Source organism: Alnus glutinosa, chromosome 10, assembly GCF_958979055.1.
Source record: "Alnus glutinosa chromosome 10, dhAlnGlut1.1, whole genome shotgun sequence".
In the NCBI taxonomy this organism is placed as follows: Eukaryota; Viridiplantae; Streptophyta; class Magnoliopsida; order Fagales; family Betulaceae; genus Alnus; species Alnus glutinosa.
In genome coordinates, this window is record NC_084895.1 from 27,158,310 (window position 1) to 27,178,128 (window position 19,819).

General features: G+C 37.8%; 1 protein-coding gene across 1 annotated transcript; it reads left to right on the forward strand.

Annotated features, from left to right (window-relative positions):
- The first annotated feature begins 2,576 nt into the window (after window positions 1–2,576).
- Window positions 2,577–16,346, forward strand: LOC133879560 (beta-amyrin synthase-like). Its single transcript, XM_062318172.1, has 17 exons — window positions 2,577–2,845; window positions 5,506–5,691; window positions 5,989–6,078; window positions 6,228–6,425; window positions 12,480–12,564; window positions 12,851–13,017; window positions 13,122–13,313; window positions 13,402–13,515; window positions 13,779–13,898; window positions 13,978–14,100; window positions 14,193–14,291; window positions 14,787–14,843; window positions 14,979–15,169; window positions 15,266–15,443; window positions 15,720–15,800; window positions 15,915–15,998; window positions 16,142–16,346. Exons 1-17 carry the CDS (start codon window positions 2,645–2,647, stop codon window positions 16,256–16,258), a joined length of 2,283 nt encoding a protein of 760 aa, XP_062174156.1. The 5' UTR covers window positions 2,577–2,644; the 3' UTR covers window positions 16,259–16,346.
- Window positions 16,347–19,819: the final 3,473 nt, after the last annotated feature.

Consider the following 19,819-nt stretch of genomic DNA (forward strand, 5'->3'; position numbering starts at 1 on the left):
TTATTTATTTATTTTTTTCGTCTCTCTCTCTCTCCATGGAATAAGAATTAAATTAAGAACGACGCTAATTGCTAAACCTTCAACCAAGAGTACGAAGCTATTTATGGCGAGAAAGGATAACAGCTTAGCCCATATATATATATAATAGACTTTTAATTCATATAAAAATAAGTATTTTTATTTATTTTTTAATAAATTTATATTTTTTTATTAAGATGGACACGTGTCGCCATCTTATTGGCGACACGTGTTGTTGACGTGGCATTTGACGGAATCTGTTAAAAATTTTAACAGAATTTAACGTCAGGGATCGATTTGTAATTATTGCATACCACGAGGACCTCTCATGAACTTTTTAAACCATAGGGAGTGAAAAATAATTATGACATACCACAGGGACCAACGGTGCAATTTTCCCTAAAAATTCATTTGAACGACATAACGCCTACACGTGTCAGAAGGAAAGCGCGCGAGAAAACCAACTAACACATTCGATCTTGTCTGAACGAAATTGGATATCCATGTTAACTTAATGTGTGGGATTAGATGAGAAGATCGAGACACTGGCTTACCATGCATTTAATGCAAGTTAATTTGTTCAAATGAACTTTAATCGAGTAAAACCTAATTAAGTGTACGTGATAGTGAGTGTTTGGATTTTGGTCAATGTGAGTGGCTATAGTTGGTCTGGGGTGTCCGAACCACCCATGTTTGGCATGGGGGTAATTTTGTACATCTACATGTACGTGTTTTTCATTTCACTCATTTGGTCTAAAAAACAAGCTTACAAGGCAATAACCCCTTTAATGCCGCATAAGCAGTTTTAGGATCCATTTAGATTTACGATTATGATTTAAAAATGTATGATATTTTAAAAATGCAGTTAAGTATTTGGTAAAAACGTGGTTTGCCCTTTAAAATCATAGTTTAACCTTTAAAATTGTGCATTTTTAAAAACACAACCATTTATCTATGATTTAAAAAAACACTCTCCAACGATACATTTTTCTACAATTTGGTTTAAAATCGCACTTTTAGACTGTAAAATCACAATACCAAACACATTCTTAGACGGTTTTGAATGGAAAGAGTGAAATAAAAAACGTGAAAAAACATAAGAAGTTAAAAGTCAGAAATAAAAAGGGACAGAGTAAATTAAAATTTGGTGATTATATGGAGTCCAATTATTGGATACAATTATTGTCAAGTTTAGAAAGAGTATAGAGAAAAGAGAGAGTAGCGGAAGAGAAGAATCTTGAATAATCTGAATATGAAAATGTAGTTACAAAGAATGAAAGGAAATTACAATATATAGCATGAGAACTCGAGTTATCTAAGCTAAACTGTTACAACTAGAAGATAACAAACATAACAGCCTATCAACAATAAGTAACAACTTAACTATATACAAAAAATATATCTTCTATCTCTGATAATTATCTTACAGGCAGTAATTTGGCGTCCATTTCTTACACAAAAGGTTCAAAATCCAATTTGTAAACCAAATAGTATACATTTTATGAAAAGTCCACTGAATTTGTAGTGTTGTGGGAGCTACCTCACCTTGAGAGATGATAGGGCTGCCACCCCTTCATTGAGGCAATGGTTAAAAAAAAAAAAAAATGCTACACACATCTCCCCACTTAATATTTTGAAGGGTCAAAAAAACTCCGGAAATAATACTCAAAAACTTCAGTTTTCCTCTAAAAATATTTTGCAAATATGAGCTATTAATATAACAATCTTTATTTATATATATATATATATCACTTCAATAATCACTTTTTACTACCACTAAAAATAAAATAATTCCCCCATACTTGAAGGAAAGGGGGTTGCCAAATGGGGTGCACTGCCGAAACACTAGCTGCTGCTGGGACTCTTCTTCTGAAAATATCTTTCTCGCACACTGCTCTAAAATGACATAATGAAGCTGTTGCCTTTTTTAATCCAAAAAAAAAAAAAAAGGACCTACCAAGACATGTCATGGCACCCACCAAGGCAAGTGGGGCCCACAGTTAAAGACTTGTTGAAATACAAGTCGCCACTTTAGGTAAGAGAGATACATAACAGAGTAGTGGATTGTTAATTTTGAAATTAGTAAAAAGTGATGATGTGATATAAAGTAAAAAGAATTTGTATAGAAAAGTGAAAAAATTTTGTATTGTAGTGATTTTTTTATTTAAACGGTAATAAAAAAAATTATTCATGTGATATAAAAAGTGAAAAAAGTGGGAATGTTTTGATGTTAATTATTAATAAAAAAAAAAATATGAAAAAGTGAAAAAAAAAAAAAAAGAAAAAAGAAAAAGAAAAAAGAAAAAAAAGTACATAAACAGTAAAACACACTACTGTGTTCCGTTCACGTTCTTACCAAACAACTCCTTAATTACACAACATCTACTATAGACTATAGTTACTATACTAAGGATCAATATCACCGCCTAGCTAGGTAGTTGTTACCATTATGGTTGCTTTAATGTTGGTTATAATTAACTATATATATATATATAAAAAAATATGATTGGTATATTATAACTGTATATATATATTATACAGAGAAGAGAAGAGAGAAGTGGTAGCTAGCAATATTATCATCAATCTTGAGTAACAGTGCAGTTTGATTGAAAGAAACAGGGAAAGAATGTGGAGGCTTAAGATAGCAGAGGGTGGCAATAACCCTTATATCTCTAGTACAAACAACTTTGCTGGGAGGCAGATATGGGAGTTTGATCCCGAGGCTGGCACCCCACAAGAGAGGGCTAAGGTTGAAGAGGCTCGTCAAAATTTCTACAACAACAGGTTTCAGGTCAAACCTAGCAGTGATCTCTTATGGCGAATGCAGGTACGTACCCTCATCTGCTCTCTCTTCAATATATCATTATCATTTCCTCTGCACTAAAAATAGCTACTTTTACTCCAACGGGTTAGCTCAAGTACTGATAAGTCATTTGGCCCTATTCCTCGTAAGGTTTGACCTTATTGAGTTCAAACAATTCATTGGGGCAGGGTTTTACTTGAACTGTGTAGAGAAAATGATTTGTATGGTGTTTTAAAGATCTAGTTGCATGGGACGAAACTCCGAATACCCAGATTTTATATTAAAAATAAATAAATAAATAAATAAAAATAGCTACTTTCCTGCAATGTTACTGTAATGACACACCCCCAATGACACAATATTGTCCGCTTTTGGCTCCTCATACCAGACTTCTCAGGAGGTCACCCATCCTGGGATTGCTCTCGCAGAAGCACGCTTAACTACGGAGTTCTGATAGGTTCATGACCATCACGGCTTTAAAACGCGTTGTGTCATAAATAGTGCATTTATACATATAAGCGAATCATCATTCCCAGGCGATGTGGGATGTCACAATCACCCCCTCTTTGGACCCAGCGTCCCCGCTGGCGTCCCTCATTGGGCTTGTGCACGCTCCCACCATCTCAGGCTGGGTAATGGCTCTGATACCATTTGTAGCGACCCACCCCCAATGACACAATATTGTCCGCTTTTGGCTCCTCATACCAGACTTTCCACGAGGTCACCCATCCTGGGATTGCTCTCGCAGAAGCACGCTTAACTGCGGAGTTCTGATAGGTTCATGACCATCACGGCTTTAAAACGCGTTATGTCATAAAGGGTGTATTTATACATATAAGTACATCCTCATTCCCAGGCGATGTGGGACGTCACAGTCACAATCTTTCTCATGTATCAAAATCTGTGTCACCTTGCTTAATTTGAAGGGGCTGAAGGGTGGAAGGTTTTGAAGCTTTTTTGCATGGTTAAAATCCAAAATTTTACCTTCATATGTAATTTGGTTCTCATATATATATATATATATATATTATTATAATGGAGCTATTTGATATAAAACTCATTATAATGGAGTATTGAATGATTGTTTCATTATAATGGAGTACTGAATAAATGAGTTCTGGGCCAATTTGAGGACAAAGACATTAAAACATCAAAATCAATTTCAACATACACTTAAGGTGGCACTACCATACACTTTAAATGCTTACAAACATAAAAAGATGAAGGGAAAAGTATACACATAATCCTTTCAAACTACCGTCTCATTTTCAATGTCTCCCCAAACGACTAATTGTGTCAATGACTCAATCTCCCCATTTTACACTACCAAAAACTGTCAATGTCCCCCCTACTGACAAACATACCCTTCATAAAATTATTAAAATTTAAAAGAAAAAACTAAAAAATTATTAAAAAAAAAAAAATTCATTTGTTTTTTAGAAAAATAAAATTGTATTATAATTTTCAGTTATACTTTTTTAATTATTCGCTCTTTTTCGTTTTTTTTTTTTTCTAGTTTTTTCTTTATTTTTTTTATTTTGGTTTTTTTTTTTTTAACTTTTTTTTATTAGTTTTTCTTTTGTTATCTTTTAGTTGTAGTTTTTTTTTTTTCAAATTTATAAGGACATTATTGTCTTTTTGAAAAAAAAATTAGGGTCATTTTTATCTTTTTGTTGGTCTTAGACTCTTAGGGGGGACATTGACATTTTTTGGTAGTTTGAAGAGGGATATTGACACAATTGGTAGTTTAGAGAGGATATTGACAATTGAGTGGTAGTTTGGGGGGGATACATGTTCTTTTTCCTAAAAAGAACAAAATCAATTTTAGCAAAAAATAAAAATAAAAAATAAAAATAATAAAGAAAGATTGGTGTATAATTGGAGACAAGTCAATTTACCTTTTACAGAAACAATCCTTCCAATACAGTTGCTTCTTGTGTTAAATCACCATTTAATCACTTATGCAATTTGTTTCGACGTAAAATGTTTTCTGTCGTAAAATATTTTCAACAAAATCATTTTTCAGAAAAAAATGATTTTCATGTAAATATTTTTTAGCATTTAACTCGTACGAAAAAATCACTAACGGTGAAAAACTACCGGTGACGAGATTTCGTCACTGGCCGGTAGGATTCTGGCCACTTTCACCAGATTCAGGCTACTGTTGCCGGATTCTGGCGATGGAGGCCGGAATCCGGCCGTACTAGCTAGAATCGTTGGAATCTCAGTTGTGACTATAAATTTTGAGGTTATGATTTCAAAAGTGATGAAAAATTAAGGGTTGTATGTGAAGTTTTTCCTACTTTTTATTATTCTTTTTCAAGACATTTCCTTGAACCAACTTAAAGGTATTGGAATTCAATGTTTAAACCAAGGAACATCACTTCCCAAATGTCTCAGTTACGTGCATGTACAATGGTACGTTACATCATACTAAAATCTGACATACGAGTTAAAATCTGTGTCACTAAATCCTCAGTATAACACAGCCAAGATCTATAAATGCTATTTTGGTTGTTAGTTTAGGAAATGAAATTCTATGGTATTAGTAGGTGATGATATTGCCCTCCCACTTCTGGATACAGAGTAATCTAGCAGCTTTAAAATTCATATATATCATGAGATATCTAATGATTCAGAAATTGTACTCTAATATGCTTATTTCCTTGACAAAATTATTGCAGTTTCTTACGGAGAAAAACTTCAAACAAACGATTCCCCAAGTAAAGGTTGAGGATGGAGAGGAAATCACATATGAAAAGGCCACAGCTGCATTGCGAAGGGCCATCCATTTCTTTTCGGCCTTGCAGGCCAGTGATGGCCATTGGCCTGCAGAACTTACTGGCGTATTGTTTTTTCTTCCCCCCTTGGTGAGACTCATAATTATTATCAATCTTTTTTTTAATTTTTTTTTATCAATGTCATCATTGTGATCATCACATAATCAAACAGATACTGTTTTTGGGATATTTACGTTAAAAAAAAAAAAAAAAATCATCAACAACATAAAAGCTTTTCTAATGATATTTAACCCTGAAACATCTTCTAAGATTGACTGGACTATGAACAGTACCATTGGATTTATGACGGCATGTCTGCCTTTGACTTGTTTTGGTTTTCATCTTGATGCACTGCTAATTGTATTCTTTTAACCCGAAAAAATGCAGGTAATGTGTTTGTACATTACAGGACATCTTAATACTATGTTCCCTGCTGAGTATCAAAAGGAAATCCTTCGATACATATACTATCACCAGGTGTATATTCTTGGAAGCTTTACATGTTAATCATGCAAACAGGATTAGATTTTCTGTCGAATTACTTGATTCCTTTCCTTCCTTTTTTTTTTTGTGTGTGTTTAAACTGTCATGTTTAACAATTATGCTGTAAATTTTGCATATTGTAGAATGAAGATGGTGGCTGGGGATTACACATAGAGGGCCACAGCATCATGTTTTCCACGGCTCTCAACTACATTTGCATGCGTATACTTGGGGAAGGACCCGATGGTGGCCAGGACAGTGCTTGTGCAAGAGCGCGAAAGTGGATCCTTGACCATGGTGGTGTAACACACATACCCTCTTGGGGAAAGACCTGGCTTTCGGTATGACCATGTTTCATGGCTAGTTGGGAAACGAATATGCATATATGATTACCGTTTGTTTGCTTTTTTTTTTTTTTGAACAGATACAATTATTATTGCTACTTCAAGAAGAATACATCCATATTGATCCTATGCAAATAGGATCTTAGGGACCCGGTCGTTCCCTAAAAACTATGTTACGAACACTCACTGGGGTGTCTTCCAGCCAGTAAAGATCTATGTTGTTATGAGAGGCCATCTTTGCTAAATTATGAGCAGCCATATTACAATCACGTGGGATAGCTTGAAAACTGGTTGACCGAAAAAGGTGCCTTTCCTGTTGAAAACTTTCAATAAAATGTCCCGCCTTTGAAAACAAAGGAGGATCCGACAATATTTCCTTGACCACTTGAGTTGCATCTCCTTCGAAGATCACTTCCCAGAAACCAGCTTCTTTGCTGAATTGCATAGCTTGCAGAGCAGCCATTATTTCTGCCGTTTTTGGGTCAGTCTTCACCTGTTGCGTTATACTCCTGGCCCCCATACATAAGCCTTTACTATCACGTGCTATAATGCCCTGACCAATCCATCCTTTGGCCACATTTAAAGCTGCATCCCAGTTCACCTTAATAACACCATCTGGTGGGGGAATCCAGTGTGTTTGTCTTCTACTTTGTGCCTCCTCCCCTCCTTCCGAAAAGGGCGACTCCTTTTCTTTACTGTTGCATCTTTTGTAATCCAGAAGTGCCCTTGAAGCTTCACAATAGACTGTGTTGGGATGATCAAAACTCCTCTCGAATAACCATGCATTTCGTCGTAACCAGATGCGTCTAGCAATAACTGCCATTAGCTCCAGATCCTCCTTCGTACCACGCTCCATGCAATAAGCAAGAAGTCCTTTAAAATTGGTACCTGCATAACAATACTTTTGGAACACAGATACAGAACTACCCCAAACGTCTCTGGCAGCAGGGCAAAGCCACAATGCATGAAGGGCATCCTCATCTTCCATCTCACAGCATGGGCAAGCTTTCATCTCCGTCACCTTCCTACGAACCAGGTTTACCCTAGTGGGAAGTAGCTCATTGCAAGCCCTCCAGATAAATAGCTTTGTCACATTTGGAATACATAAGGCCCATACAACCTTCCAGAAATCTTCCCCCTTTCCTGTATACGAGCATTGACCCCCCTTTGATTCTTGCAAATCCATGCCTAGATGATATGCACTCGGAACAGAGAAATCCCCATTCGCTGAACATCTCCAGATGAGTTTATCCTCGGACCTCAAGGGGTTTAAAGGGATACTTGAAATAACCTGAGCTTCCTCCTCCATGAACTCTGCTTGAATGAAATCCACCTTCCATCTCATAGTATCCTGGTCAATTAAATCCGCCACCTATGAATTTCCATTTAGCCTTTTTGGAATTGATTGAACCGAAAAGGTTGAGGGGGTGGGCAACCATTTATCACCCCAGACCTTGATCTTTCTTCCATCTCCAACCCTCCATACAAGGCCTTTGCATAAAAGATCCCTGGCATAATAAATACTTCTCCACGCATAAGAAGGCTTAGCCCCCAGAGTTGAATCAAGAAAAGAGGAGTGGGGAAAATATTTTGCTTTAATGATGGTGGCTGCCACTGAATTTGGATCTTGCATGAGTCTCCAGCCTTGCTTGGCAAGAATAGCTTTATTGAACATTACTAGATCTCGAAAACCAAGACCCCCCATACTTTTGGGTCTTCCCATTTTGGACCAGCTCATCCAATGAATCTTAGAATTTTTTGACATGTGGCTCCACCAAAAGTGTTGCATCATTTGGTTTAACTCCTTGCACAAACCAATAGGTAACTGGAAGACCCCCATGCTGTACGTTGGGATCGCTTGCACCACTGCTTTTAATAAAACCTCCTTCCCTGCTTGTGACAGAAATTTTGTCTTCCAATTGTCAAGCCTTCTAGAAACTTTACCAATTATATCCTTGAAAGCAATAGTCCTGGATTTGCCTACAAAGGTGGGCAACCCTAAGTAAGAATCAATTCTGTGAGCCTCTGACAAACCCGAAAACTCCAGAATTTCTTGCCTTCTTGCTTGGCTAGTGTTCCTGCTGAAAAACATAGAGGTCTTTGCCAAATTGAGTTTCTGGCCTGACCCCTTCTCATATATGCCCAAAATTAGAATAATTCGTCTCCATTCTACTGCATTAGATCTACAAAACAGCACACTGTCGTCAGCGAAGAAAAGGTGACTCAACCTGGGGCCCCTAAAGGAAGTGGGAACCCCAGTTATGACACCATTTCTTTCAGCCTTGAAAAGGAGGGCACTTAAAGCTTCGGCACAAATGAGGAAAAGATAAGGAGAAATAGGATCTCCTTGTCTAATCCCTCTAGAAGGAATAATGTGCCCTACTGGGTTTCCATTGATAATCACTGAATAGGAGACAGTCTTGATACAAGTCATCACCCACTTCACCCATTTTTCTGCAAACCCCATTCTGAGCATCGCCGCTTCCAGGAAAGGCCACTCCACTCGGTCATAAGCCTTGCTCATGTCTAGTTTGATTCCCATGTAACCCTCCTTGCTCCACATCCTAGTCTGCATTGTATGCATAGTCTCGTATGCAGCTAGGATGTTATCAGTAATTAATCTCCCCAGAATAAAAGCACTCTGAGTAGGCGAAATGATGGCAGGGAGAATAGCTTTCAGCCTATTTGCCAACACCTTTGAGAGCACTTTATAAATAACATTGCATAGACTAATAGGACGGAATTCAGAGACACTGCGGGGGTTAGCAACTTTAGGAATTAAAGCTATGTGGGTGATGTTAATACTGGACTCCAGCGTTCCAGTGTTAAAAAAATGAGTAATCGCTTGACAAACCTCCTTGTGGACCAGCCCCCAATTTTGTTGATAAAAGCATGCACTGAATCCGTCTGGGCCGGGAGCTTTAAGAGGAGGCATTTGAAGCAACGCCCTGGAGATCTCCTCCACCGTAACTACTGCCACCAGATTATCATTCATGGCATCCGTAACCTTTTTGTCCAAAGCTTGGATGCACTGATCCACTTCAAGCTGAGGTCCCCCCTTAAAAAGTTCTCGAAAGTAAGAGACAAAAGCCTCTTCAATCGCCTCCTTGGTAGTGCACCTCTGACCACTGATGTCTTGTATTTCTGATATTCTGCTTCGACGATTCTTTTGGGTAGCTGCAGCATGGAAATACTTAGAATTACGATCTCCATGCTGCAACCAGTTAACCTTTGCTCGTTGTTGCCATTTGAGATCTTCCTGTTCCAACAAACTATCCAGCTCCTCCTCTATTTGTCTTTCCTCTTCCATTTGTGCCCCGTTGTCATGTAACTGGATAACTTTGAGCTCCTGTTCTTTCCTTTTTATTTTATCCTCCACTGCATCTGAATTCTTCCTCACCCACTTCTTCAGAGACTTTTTGCAGCCCAACAGTTTCCCTTGAAAGATATTCCATGGGTTAATAGATGGCTGTATGGCCCTCCAAACCTGTTTGATGAGTTGGTGAGGCTCCCTGTGTTTACCCCAGTAGGCTTCATATCTGAACCTTCTACACTTGCTCCACATGACATCCCTCGAGTTAGAGAAAGACACCAATAAGGGGTGATGATCTGATTTGCTCCGTGGAAGCACCAAAACATCCACAACATTAAACAGATTTGTCCACTCCCCGTTCGCCACCGCTCTGTCCAGTCTCTCCCGAGTGAAGTCCTCTCCACTCCTACCATTACACCATGTAAACCTCGGCCCAGAAAAACCCAAGTCAGAGAGGTGACTGTCCTCGAGAGCATTTTTAAAAGCTTGCATTTGACTTGAAGATCTATACGATGAACTCGACTTTTCTGATAACGACACAATTTCGTTGAAATCTCCAACACATAGCCAAGGTGCCGGATCCATTGAGGACAGAAAGCGAAGAAGACTCCAAGACTCTGATCTCTTCGTGACTTCTGGGTTGCCGTAGAACCCTGTAAATTTCCACCCCCTGCCATTGTTCGCGTTCTTTACAATTGCATTAATGTGTCGTTTACTGTAGTTTTGCACTTGGATGTTATATTCAGACTTCCACATCAACGCAAGACCTCCGCTTCGGCCATGGCAGTCCACTACAAACAGACCATCAAAACCCAGTTTGACTCTTACATACTCCATAGACTGACTTACGAGCTTGGTTTCCATTAAGAAAACCACATCAGGCTTCTTTTTCCGCACCAATCTGCGGAGGATTCGAACTGTTCGGGGGTTCCCAAGCCCCCGACAGTTCTAGCTCAAAACATTCATTGGGATGGCCGGGGCTGTGCCACAGCCCCTGCCTTTTCTGCTGAATCTTCAGAGATTAAAGAGACATTTTTCCTACCTTTTTTCGGCTTCGGAGGAGCACCCTCCTCATCCAAAATCTCTTCCTTCCTCTTCCCTTCCGGACTCCTCCCATCAGTGGGCTTTCCTGGTGAAAGCGTCCCCCGTCTGGCCCTCTTCTTCCGCGAGATAGATGGAGCCCGAGCTTCCCGTTTACTGCCTCCATGGAGGTCTCCTGAAGCTGCTTCTTTTTGCTTTGCCCCTATGTTCAGACCCTCGGTATCTTCTAAACTGGGCAACACGTTGTTTGGAGCTGCTTCCTCGCTTGGTTGTTTTTTACTTACACTCCGGACACGTGGATGGCACTGTTGGTCTAATATTTCCTCTCCCAACTTATTTGGACTGTCAGTTGCACGCATGAGTTCATACACCATCCGGCCTGCGTCGACATCCCACTGTCCCAAATACTGAACCTTGGGCCCATTCACGTGCACTGTTCCTTCCTTAACTTTTGCCTTTACCGAGTCTGCTGTTTCCATATTGGGTTGTTCCCTTTCCATGCTGGCTTGTTCTCTTCCCATGCTGGCTTGTTCCTTCTCCATGCTGGCCTGTTCCTTCTGCAAACTTGGGTTCGGAGGAATGGAGTTCCCCCCGCCGTCCGACTCGTTCTCCGACGTCCGAGGACGCCATAGTTGAAAGGCGTCAGGTTGGGGGATTCTTCCTGGCGTTTCCTTGCTCTGCCTCCCTGTAGTTGGACGGCCTCCTCTCCGCACTTCACCCTATGTACCTCTTCTGGGTGGGAAAGCAACCCGTAGCCATGGTCCATATGGATACCCCTCTTCATCACCCTTTTTCTTTCCTGCACCCTACTCTATACACCCCGACCTCCCATGTTTAATGACACCACAATTATAGCAGAATTTCGGTAGTTTCTCAAATTTGAAAGCAACCCAAGTTGAGCGGCCCTGAAGGTGTAGCATGCGTCCCCGCGCTAGAGGGCTTGACAGGTCTATAGAAACCTTCACCCTTAAATATTCGCCCCACCCAGCCGCATCTTCCCACACGTCCACTTCTTCCACCACCCCCACTGAAGCCCCTATCTTTTCTCCAGTTGATTTGCCCATGCACGCCAAGGGGAGGTTGTACATCCGGATCCAAAAGGATCCACGTTCAAACTTCAACTCATTCGGTGGAGTCAGCCCATCGAAGTCGGCCAATGAGACCAAATATCCGTCAAAAATCCACGGTCTCCCCTCAAGGATCCGAGATTTGTCCTCTCCATGTTCGAATTCTGCAATGAATAAATTCTCACCAATAACATTGAACATTAACTCCCCCATCGGACGCCAGATCCGGGTCAATGGATCCTTGTAGTATTCCTTCGGTATAATCCGATCTGCAATCAGTTTCCCCACAATGCACGACCTCCCCCGTTTCACCAAAGGCTCAACCTCAGGTGCTTCCAAAGAGACTCCCACGTTTTCTTCCTCCCGTAAGGAGAATTTTCCCCACATGGAAGATAGCTCTTCCATCATACCACCCCGCCGCTGAGAAGCACACACCCTGGTTATGACAAATCTCTACGTCCAGGGACGAGAGGGACTACAGCTTCACCTCCTTGTTCGCCAGAGAGAACTCAGAGGGAAGGTCATTTAACTTGATTTTCAAGAAACATATTAAACACATCGCTCAAAATAAATAATATCCTGTTTGTTTGCTGATAATTAACTCTAGTATGCATTTTCCCTTTGTTGTAGATACTTGGTGTGTTCGAGTGGATTGGAACCAATCCAATGCCTCCGGAATTTTGGATCCTTCCTTCATTTCTTCCCATGCATCCAGGTTTATACATATCTTCTTACAACTTCATTATACTTCCTGAAAATGCCAGTCTATTTAGATCCTTATTGCATCATGAAATGTTTTTAAAATCATTTAGTCCAATGTTGAAAATTAAATACAGGTTTTAATTGAAACATGGTTACCACTTCTGTTGGAAGCCTCTATTACATAGAGGTTTTACTTATTACATAGAGGTTTTACTTATTACATAGAGGTTTTACTATCTTTTCTTTGATATTAAACTTGCTACATATTGCTTATCACTTGCCTTTCCCCTAAAATGCAGCCAAAATGTGGTGCTTCTGCCGCTTGGTGTACCTGCCTATGTCATACCTGTATGGGAAAAGGTTTGTAGGCCCAATCACACCTCTCATTCTGTCATTGAGGGAGGAACTCTATACTCAACCTTACCATGAAGTTAACTGGAAGAAAGTGCGTCATCTATGTGCAAAGGTGAGTTTACCTTAATCTTCTCCTCATGGTTGATACTTGCTCATTGCTACATATGCTTTTCAATGTTCTTCCAACCCATTGATTATGCAAAACTATTGTTATAGGAGGATCTCTACTATCCCCATCCTTTGATACAAGATCTGCTCTGGGATAGTCTATACATATTCACCGAGCCTCTTCTCACTCGTTGGCCCTTAAACAAGCTGGTAAGAGAGAAGGCACTTCAAGTAACAATGAAGCATATTCATTATGAAGATGAGAACAGTCGATACATCACCATTGGATCCGTGGAAAAGGTAATGTTATCATACAATCAAGTGAAGCAATGGAAAGTATCTATTTGGGCTATATAACAATACTCTTAAAGCCATTTGCATTGAACAGGTCCTATGTATGCTAGCTTGTTGGGTGGAAGATCCAAATGGGGATTATTTCAAGAAGCATATTGCTAGGATCCCAGATTACATATGGGTCGCTGAAGATGGAATCAAGATGCAGGCCAGTATACATATTCTGCAGAAATAATTGCTGAACCTTTTGTCTGTCTATGGAACATTAGAATTGCACTTCATTTATATTGAACTATGAATGAAGAGATTTCCTAAAATGAATTTCTTTCTAGGGTTGGTTTTGTAAATATAACTTTTCAAACTTAGGTATAAACCCAAGCTCTTGTTTTCTAGCTTCAAGTCTATAAGTCCGGAGTCTTTGCAAGAACATGGAAGGGATCATTGACTTCAATATATGCCATTTGTATTTAGGGTTGCGGAAGTCAAATTTGGGATACCAGTTTCGCTATTCAAGCTTTACTTGCGAGTAATCTCATTGATGAAGTTGGACCTACACTTGCGAGAGGGCACGACTTCATCAAGAAATCCCAGGTTTGATTTTCAATTCTGAAAGCATCTCTTCACCATAATCGTCAGACTAATTATCTGTTTTCCCTTAAAAATTGTAAAGGTCAAGGACAACCCTTCTGGGGACTTTGAAAGCATGTACCGTCACATTTCTAAAGGATCGTGGACTTTTGCTGATCAAGATCAGGGATGGCAAGTTTCTGATTGCACTGCAGAAGCTTTGAAGGTAATTAACTTCATTTAAATGTGTCAATGGGGTAAAGTGTTGCACCTTCTCCATAATTAATGTTTTCCTCACCGAATTCTCCTCTATTTCAGTGTTCCATGCTTTTATCCATGAAGTCGCCAAAAATTGTTGGTGAGAAAATGGAACTCGAGCGATTTTATGATTCTGTAAATGTCATACTTTCTTTACAGGTAAGGATGAAACTTCCACAATTGTTAAATCACCGATCATCTTAAAAGTTTAAGCAAATAAAAAAAAAATTGACTATAATTATTTAAATAATATTCCAACACTCTCACGTGTGGGCTCAAACTCATCCTTAATAAGTAAATAATGGGAAAATGTTGATTTTCATTATTTAACTAATATTTTAACACTCCCTCTTATGTGTGGGCTCAAATTACCCCTTAATAGTGAAGCCCAAAACGTAGAGAACTCAGAATCTTGGTTCTTATACCATGTTAAATTACAAATTATCCCAAAAACTTAAACGGATAGAAAATTATTAATTTTAATCATTTAATTAATATTCAAACAACTAGTGTTGTATTATGAAGTACAAATATTTCGCAACTATCGGCATTGAATAGGAAAACCAGGCTGCAATGTTTATCTAGTGCAATGTTTATTTCTTAAGTATTTCACTGCATTCATATCAATAAGCTCTATTGTATGGCTTAATGCAGAGTAAAAATGGTGGTTTAGCTGCCTGGGAACCAGTACGAGCCCAAAATTGGTTGGAAGTAAGTACCTTAACGTATTGAAGTGGCCTTGAAATGTGCTTAGGGGATTACTTCAAAATTATCTAGTGCTTCTATATTCTCCCTTTTCTATCGTATATTAATGGAAAAAATCTTTTTTTTTTTTTTTTTTATTAGTTGCTTAATCCCACAGAGTTCTTCAAAGACATTGTTGTTGAGCATGAGCACCTTGAGTGCACTGCATCAGCAATCCAAGCTTTAGTTTTGTTTAAGAAGTTATACCCCGAGCACCGGAAGGAAGAGATACAAGATTTCATGAAAAAAGCTGTTCAGTTCATTCAAGACATACAAATGCCTGATGGTTCATGGTATATATGTTCCTCCACTGGTTTATTAGATATTTCTCTTACATTAGTTTGTTTTTATACAAAAGAAATCTATTACATGATTAAGCATTTCCACAGGTATGGAAATTGGGGAATTTGCTTCATATACGGTACATGGTTTGGACTTGGAGGATTGGCCGCAGCTGGCAAGACTTACAACAATTGTCCAGCTATGCGCAGAGCTGTTGATTTTCTACTCAAAGCACAAAGGGATAATGGTGGTTGGGGAGAGAGCTATCTCTCATGCCCAAACAATGTATTGTTTTGACAACCATAAATGCTAAAACCCTCGTAATTCTTAATTTATTTTTCATCTCTATTTTCAAACATCATTAGTTTTTTTCATTGTCTTTTACTCTAAACATCATGGATAACAATTTAAGAACCTTTATTAACATGCATCGTGTTGTTCCACAAATTCTTATTAGTGGAAGAATTTCGGTCAAAGAAAAGTCTTTCTCGTTTTTGTCTTTCTAAGATGTTGCAGACGCTAGATAATAAAACTATAATCTCTTTGTGCTTGATTATATAGGAATATGTACCACTTGAAGGAAACCGATCAAATTTGGTACAAACTGCATGGGCAATGATGGGTCTCATTCATGCTGGACAGGTGATCGACTTGATGGTTTAAAAATCTAGCCTTGTTTTCTCTTATACCATGCTGTCATTATTGTCATATGCTTTGATCTGGCATATTCTGATGTTAAAATTGTATCTGTAATAGGCTGAAAGAGACCCGACACCTCTTCACCGCGCTGCAAAGCTGATAATTAATTCTCAACTGGCAGATGGTGATTTTCCTCAACAGGTACGTCCTCTCTTTTAAACATGAGAATTTAATTCAGAAAGATTAGGGAGGAAAGCAAAATGGCATAACTTGGAAGTATATTATCCTTGAATTTTACCTCCAACGCTTCCTAACCATCCGTCGACACTCTTTCATATATACAGGAAATCCTTGGAGTCTACATGAGGAACTGTATGCTACACTATGGAGCATACAGAAATATTCACCCAATGTGGGCTCTTGCAGAATACCGCAAGCATGTCCCATTGCCATTGTTGTAACATCCCCAGCCCCAAAAAGGGGTTGGTTCGTGATACAGTCAGATTTCCTAGGGCTTATGTGGCAATACCGTAGCCATCAAGCAGCCCCCAAGCCAGTGTGCATAAGGAGAATAATTCCCCATATTTCTTTCCCTGCATGTCTTAGCTAAATAAGGAATGTATTTCCACTAGTTTATTTCTTTCCTAGTTAATTTTCCTGCATGATGTAACGATGGCTAGACCTAATGGTTATGTCTTATGACCTAGCCATCTTCTATATAAGTGTAAACCCTAATGTATAAAGATCCCACTAAATTATAATTAAATCTATAACCTTTGTTGGTATCTTGGAGGTCACGGCTTTATCGAAGTAGGCCATATCCCTTTTTCTTTTGTTCTTTTACTATTTGATTGCATCAGTTCGTCAACTCTCCTTTCAGAGGCGCAAAGAATTATAAGGCATGTATAGTAGCTTTATTGGAAATCATCATTTCGAAATTAAGTTGTGTCTTCATTGAAATATTGATGTGTTAAATATGCTTTGAAGTGTTCAAAAAATAAATCGTTTTAAGTATAGGGTTTGAAAGAAAATGAATTTAACCCAACTATTTTATGGTTGGGGATTTACTTACTGAGCATTTCAGCTCATTCAGTTTACTTTTTGTTTTCAGGTCTTGAGCAAAGACTAGGTGCCCGGGATGTGGGGCTAGGATATATATCCATAAAGAACATATCATGAACAATTTTTCCTTAAATTAAATAAGTGCAGTGGCACATGAGTATTTTCAATTATGAACTTGTTACTATCGGAATATCATTTTGGAGGTTTTGATCAAACACTTCCGCACTTAAATAAATTTTTAATTACAGCCGGTCCTTTTTACCATGTATTTATTATCTCATTTAGTTAACTACTTTGGCATGCCTTAAAATTCTTTGCTCCTCTAAAAGGAGAGTTGACGAACCTACCCCTTTTTAGGATGGGGATGTTACAATTGCCATTGCCATCCAGAATAATTTAAATCAATTAAGTTGTGAAATCTTAATTAAAGAAAGCCAGTTGTGAATTCTCTTACTTTTTCTTTAGCAGTGTTGACTGTTGGGGAAATACTTAGAGAAGTTTTTTTTAGTGAGCCCATAATATAACATGTTGAGACACCATAAAACCCAAAAACTTAAGCGCATGAGTTTGGGCCCAACAATACTATATAAACCACTCACTCTCCTTACATCTTAGCAATGTGGGAACACCCCATAAGTACACTCAACAATCTCCCCCTCACTTGTGATTCTCCTCCACATTGACTCAGATCCCCCTTGCTTGTGAGTCTTTTTACATTTCCAAGAGTGTCACGCGTACCGGGCAAAAACAGGCGCGTCTAGACACTCCTCATAAGAAACTAACCATAGCTCTGATACCAGTTGTTGGGGAAATACCTAGGGAAGTTCTTTTTAGTGAGCCCATAATATAACATATTGAGACGCTATACAACCCAAAAGCTTAAGCCCATGAGTTTGGGCCCAACAATGTTATATAAACCACTTACTCTCCTTACATCTTAGCAATGTGGGAATACCTCACAAGTGCACTCAACATTGACGTTTGTAAGAAGTTTCTAAACACACCGCCGAGTAATTCTCGACGTCATATCCATGTCTTTCTAAAAATAATGTGGCTTTTAAAATTAAAATTTGATTTATGATAGATCATTATTAGATTTTGATCAAATTGTGATTTTAAAAACCATATCATTTTTAGAGGGACACCAGACATGGGTATGATGTCTAAAATTACTCCACACTGCCACCTAGGGTAGACAAGAGTAAGGAATATATTATACAATGATGTACCAGTGAATAATATGTAAGAAATTCCTTAATTATATTAAATTGTGGTCTATACGCCACAAATATTTATTGTGATTTAAATTAAATGTAATTATGGGTATTCAGTAATTTATTCCAAACTAGCCTATATTGCGCAAGTTATTTCATTATAATTTACTCAAAAAGTCTTTAAAATATATATTATCGATAACCAATTTCCTTTTCCCCACTCAATTAACTAATTGTCTACTACGAATGAAAAATGTTCATAAGATCATTTTTGTAACGCCCCGTCTTTTACAAAAAAGCGTAAATGATTATATCTGAATAACCATGTGACATTACTACATCAAAGACGGTAAATCTCACAGCAAATAATATGTATATCTTTTTTTTCTTTTTTGAAAGAGAGTGACAATTCCCTTATTACACATCAGAGCTTGTTTAAAATATCTCAATATAAATGAACATGAACAACGTATTCTTACATAATAAATACACACTAAAGCGATAACATATGTGCCACATGCAGCACTGATACTACGTAACCAAAGTGTTAATACTTTACAAACCACAAGGGGAAAATATAACATATTAAAAGTAACGCTTAAAAGATAAGTCTGACATATATAAAAGATAGACTAAACTAGGTAGTCCATCATACAACAGAGGCAATAGTTAGCCTCTTCCATAAATATTGGGATTGACATAATGATTCTGACAGTACTGACCTGCCTCCTGTCCTGCATAATCATTTATGTGATTGTGGTTATTACCACAATCTCATACTATAATTGAGTGAGTCAACTGTTTCGATAATATAACAATTACTAAATTATTTAGAAGCACATAATGCAATGATATGATGACAATTTTATATGTAAGTTTTATTTATTTTCTTCTTGCACTCCTATCATTAGAGCCTTTACTCGGTTAACGTATTATCTTGGAACCTATGGTCCTTCAACTATAAAGCTTATTTGTTTGTTGCTGAAAGCCTACGATCCCAACCGACTGAAAGCCTAAAGTCTCAGCCTTTTTATTATTAAATCTTTCATGGAAGCCTATGGTCCCATTGGTGGCCTATGCTCATCAACTTTGTTATTAATCAATTTAGTCATAACACTAAAATATGCAAAGTTCCATTCACACGCATACAATTAAATAAACTTGTAAACATGATATTATAGAAATCAGCATCACTCTCAATAAGTAATTTATACTTACAGTCATTTCCTGCTTGTGTGATAGTGAATTAGTACAAATTGCTAAAAACCTATTTTTACACTTTTGTCACTTTTGACTTCTAACATAGCTTTTCTAATGTTGCTAGATAATATAACGGCATATAAAAATAGGCCGGTTGCATGACCACATATTTTCATGTGGGCATTATTGCGGTATTAATATAGCTAATGCCTAAAATATCCATAAAGTAAAACAAGCATCATAACAACATTAGTATGCTAAATATGTAATATTCTTTGTGTAAAAATAGTAATAGTAACCCCATTAATATAAATAATGAGTATGATATTTTTAGAAATATATGGGCAGTATAATTATAAATAATTTATATTTTATCCTTTTATGAAATTCGGGTAGAATAACGGTATAAATATAAATAATTTCTATTTTATTTTTTTATAAAATTTAGCAGAATAATGGCATTAGTATGACTAATGCTTAAAAATATTTTTATAATTTTGGGCAGTGTAACGACGCTTTTATAAAATACTTACTTTTATTTGGGAA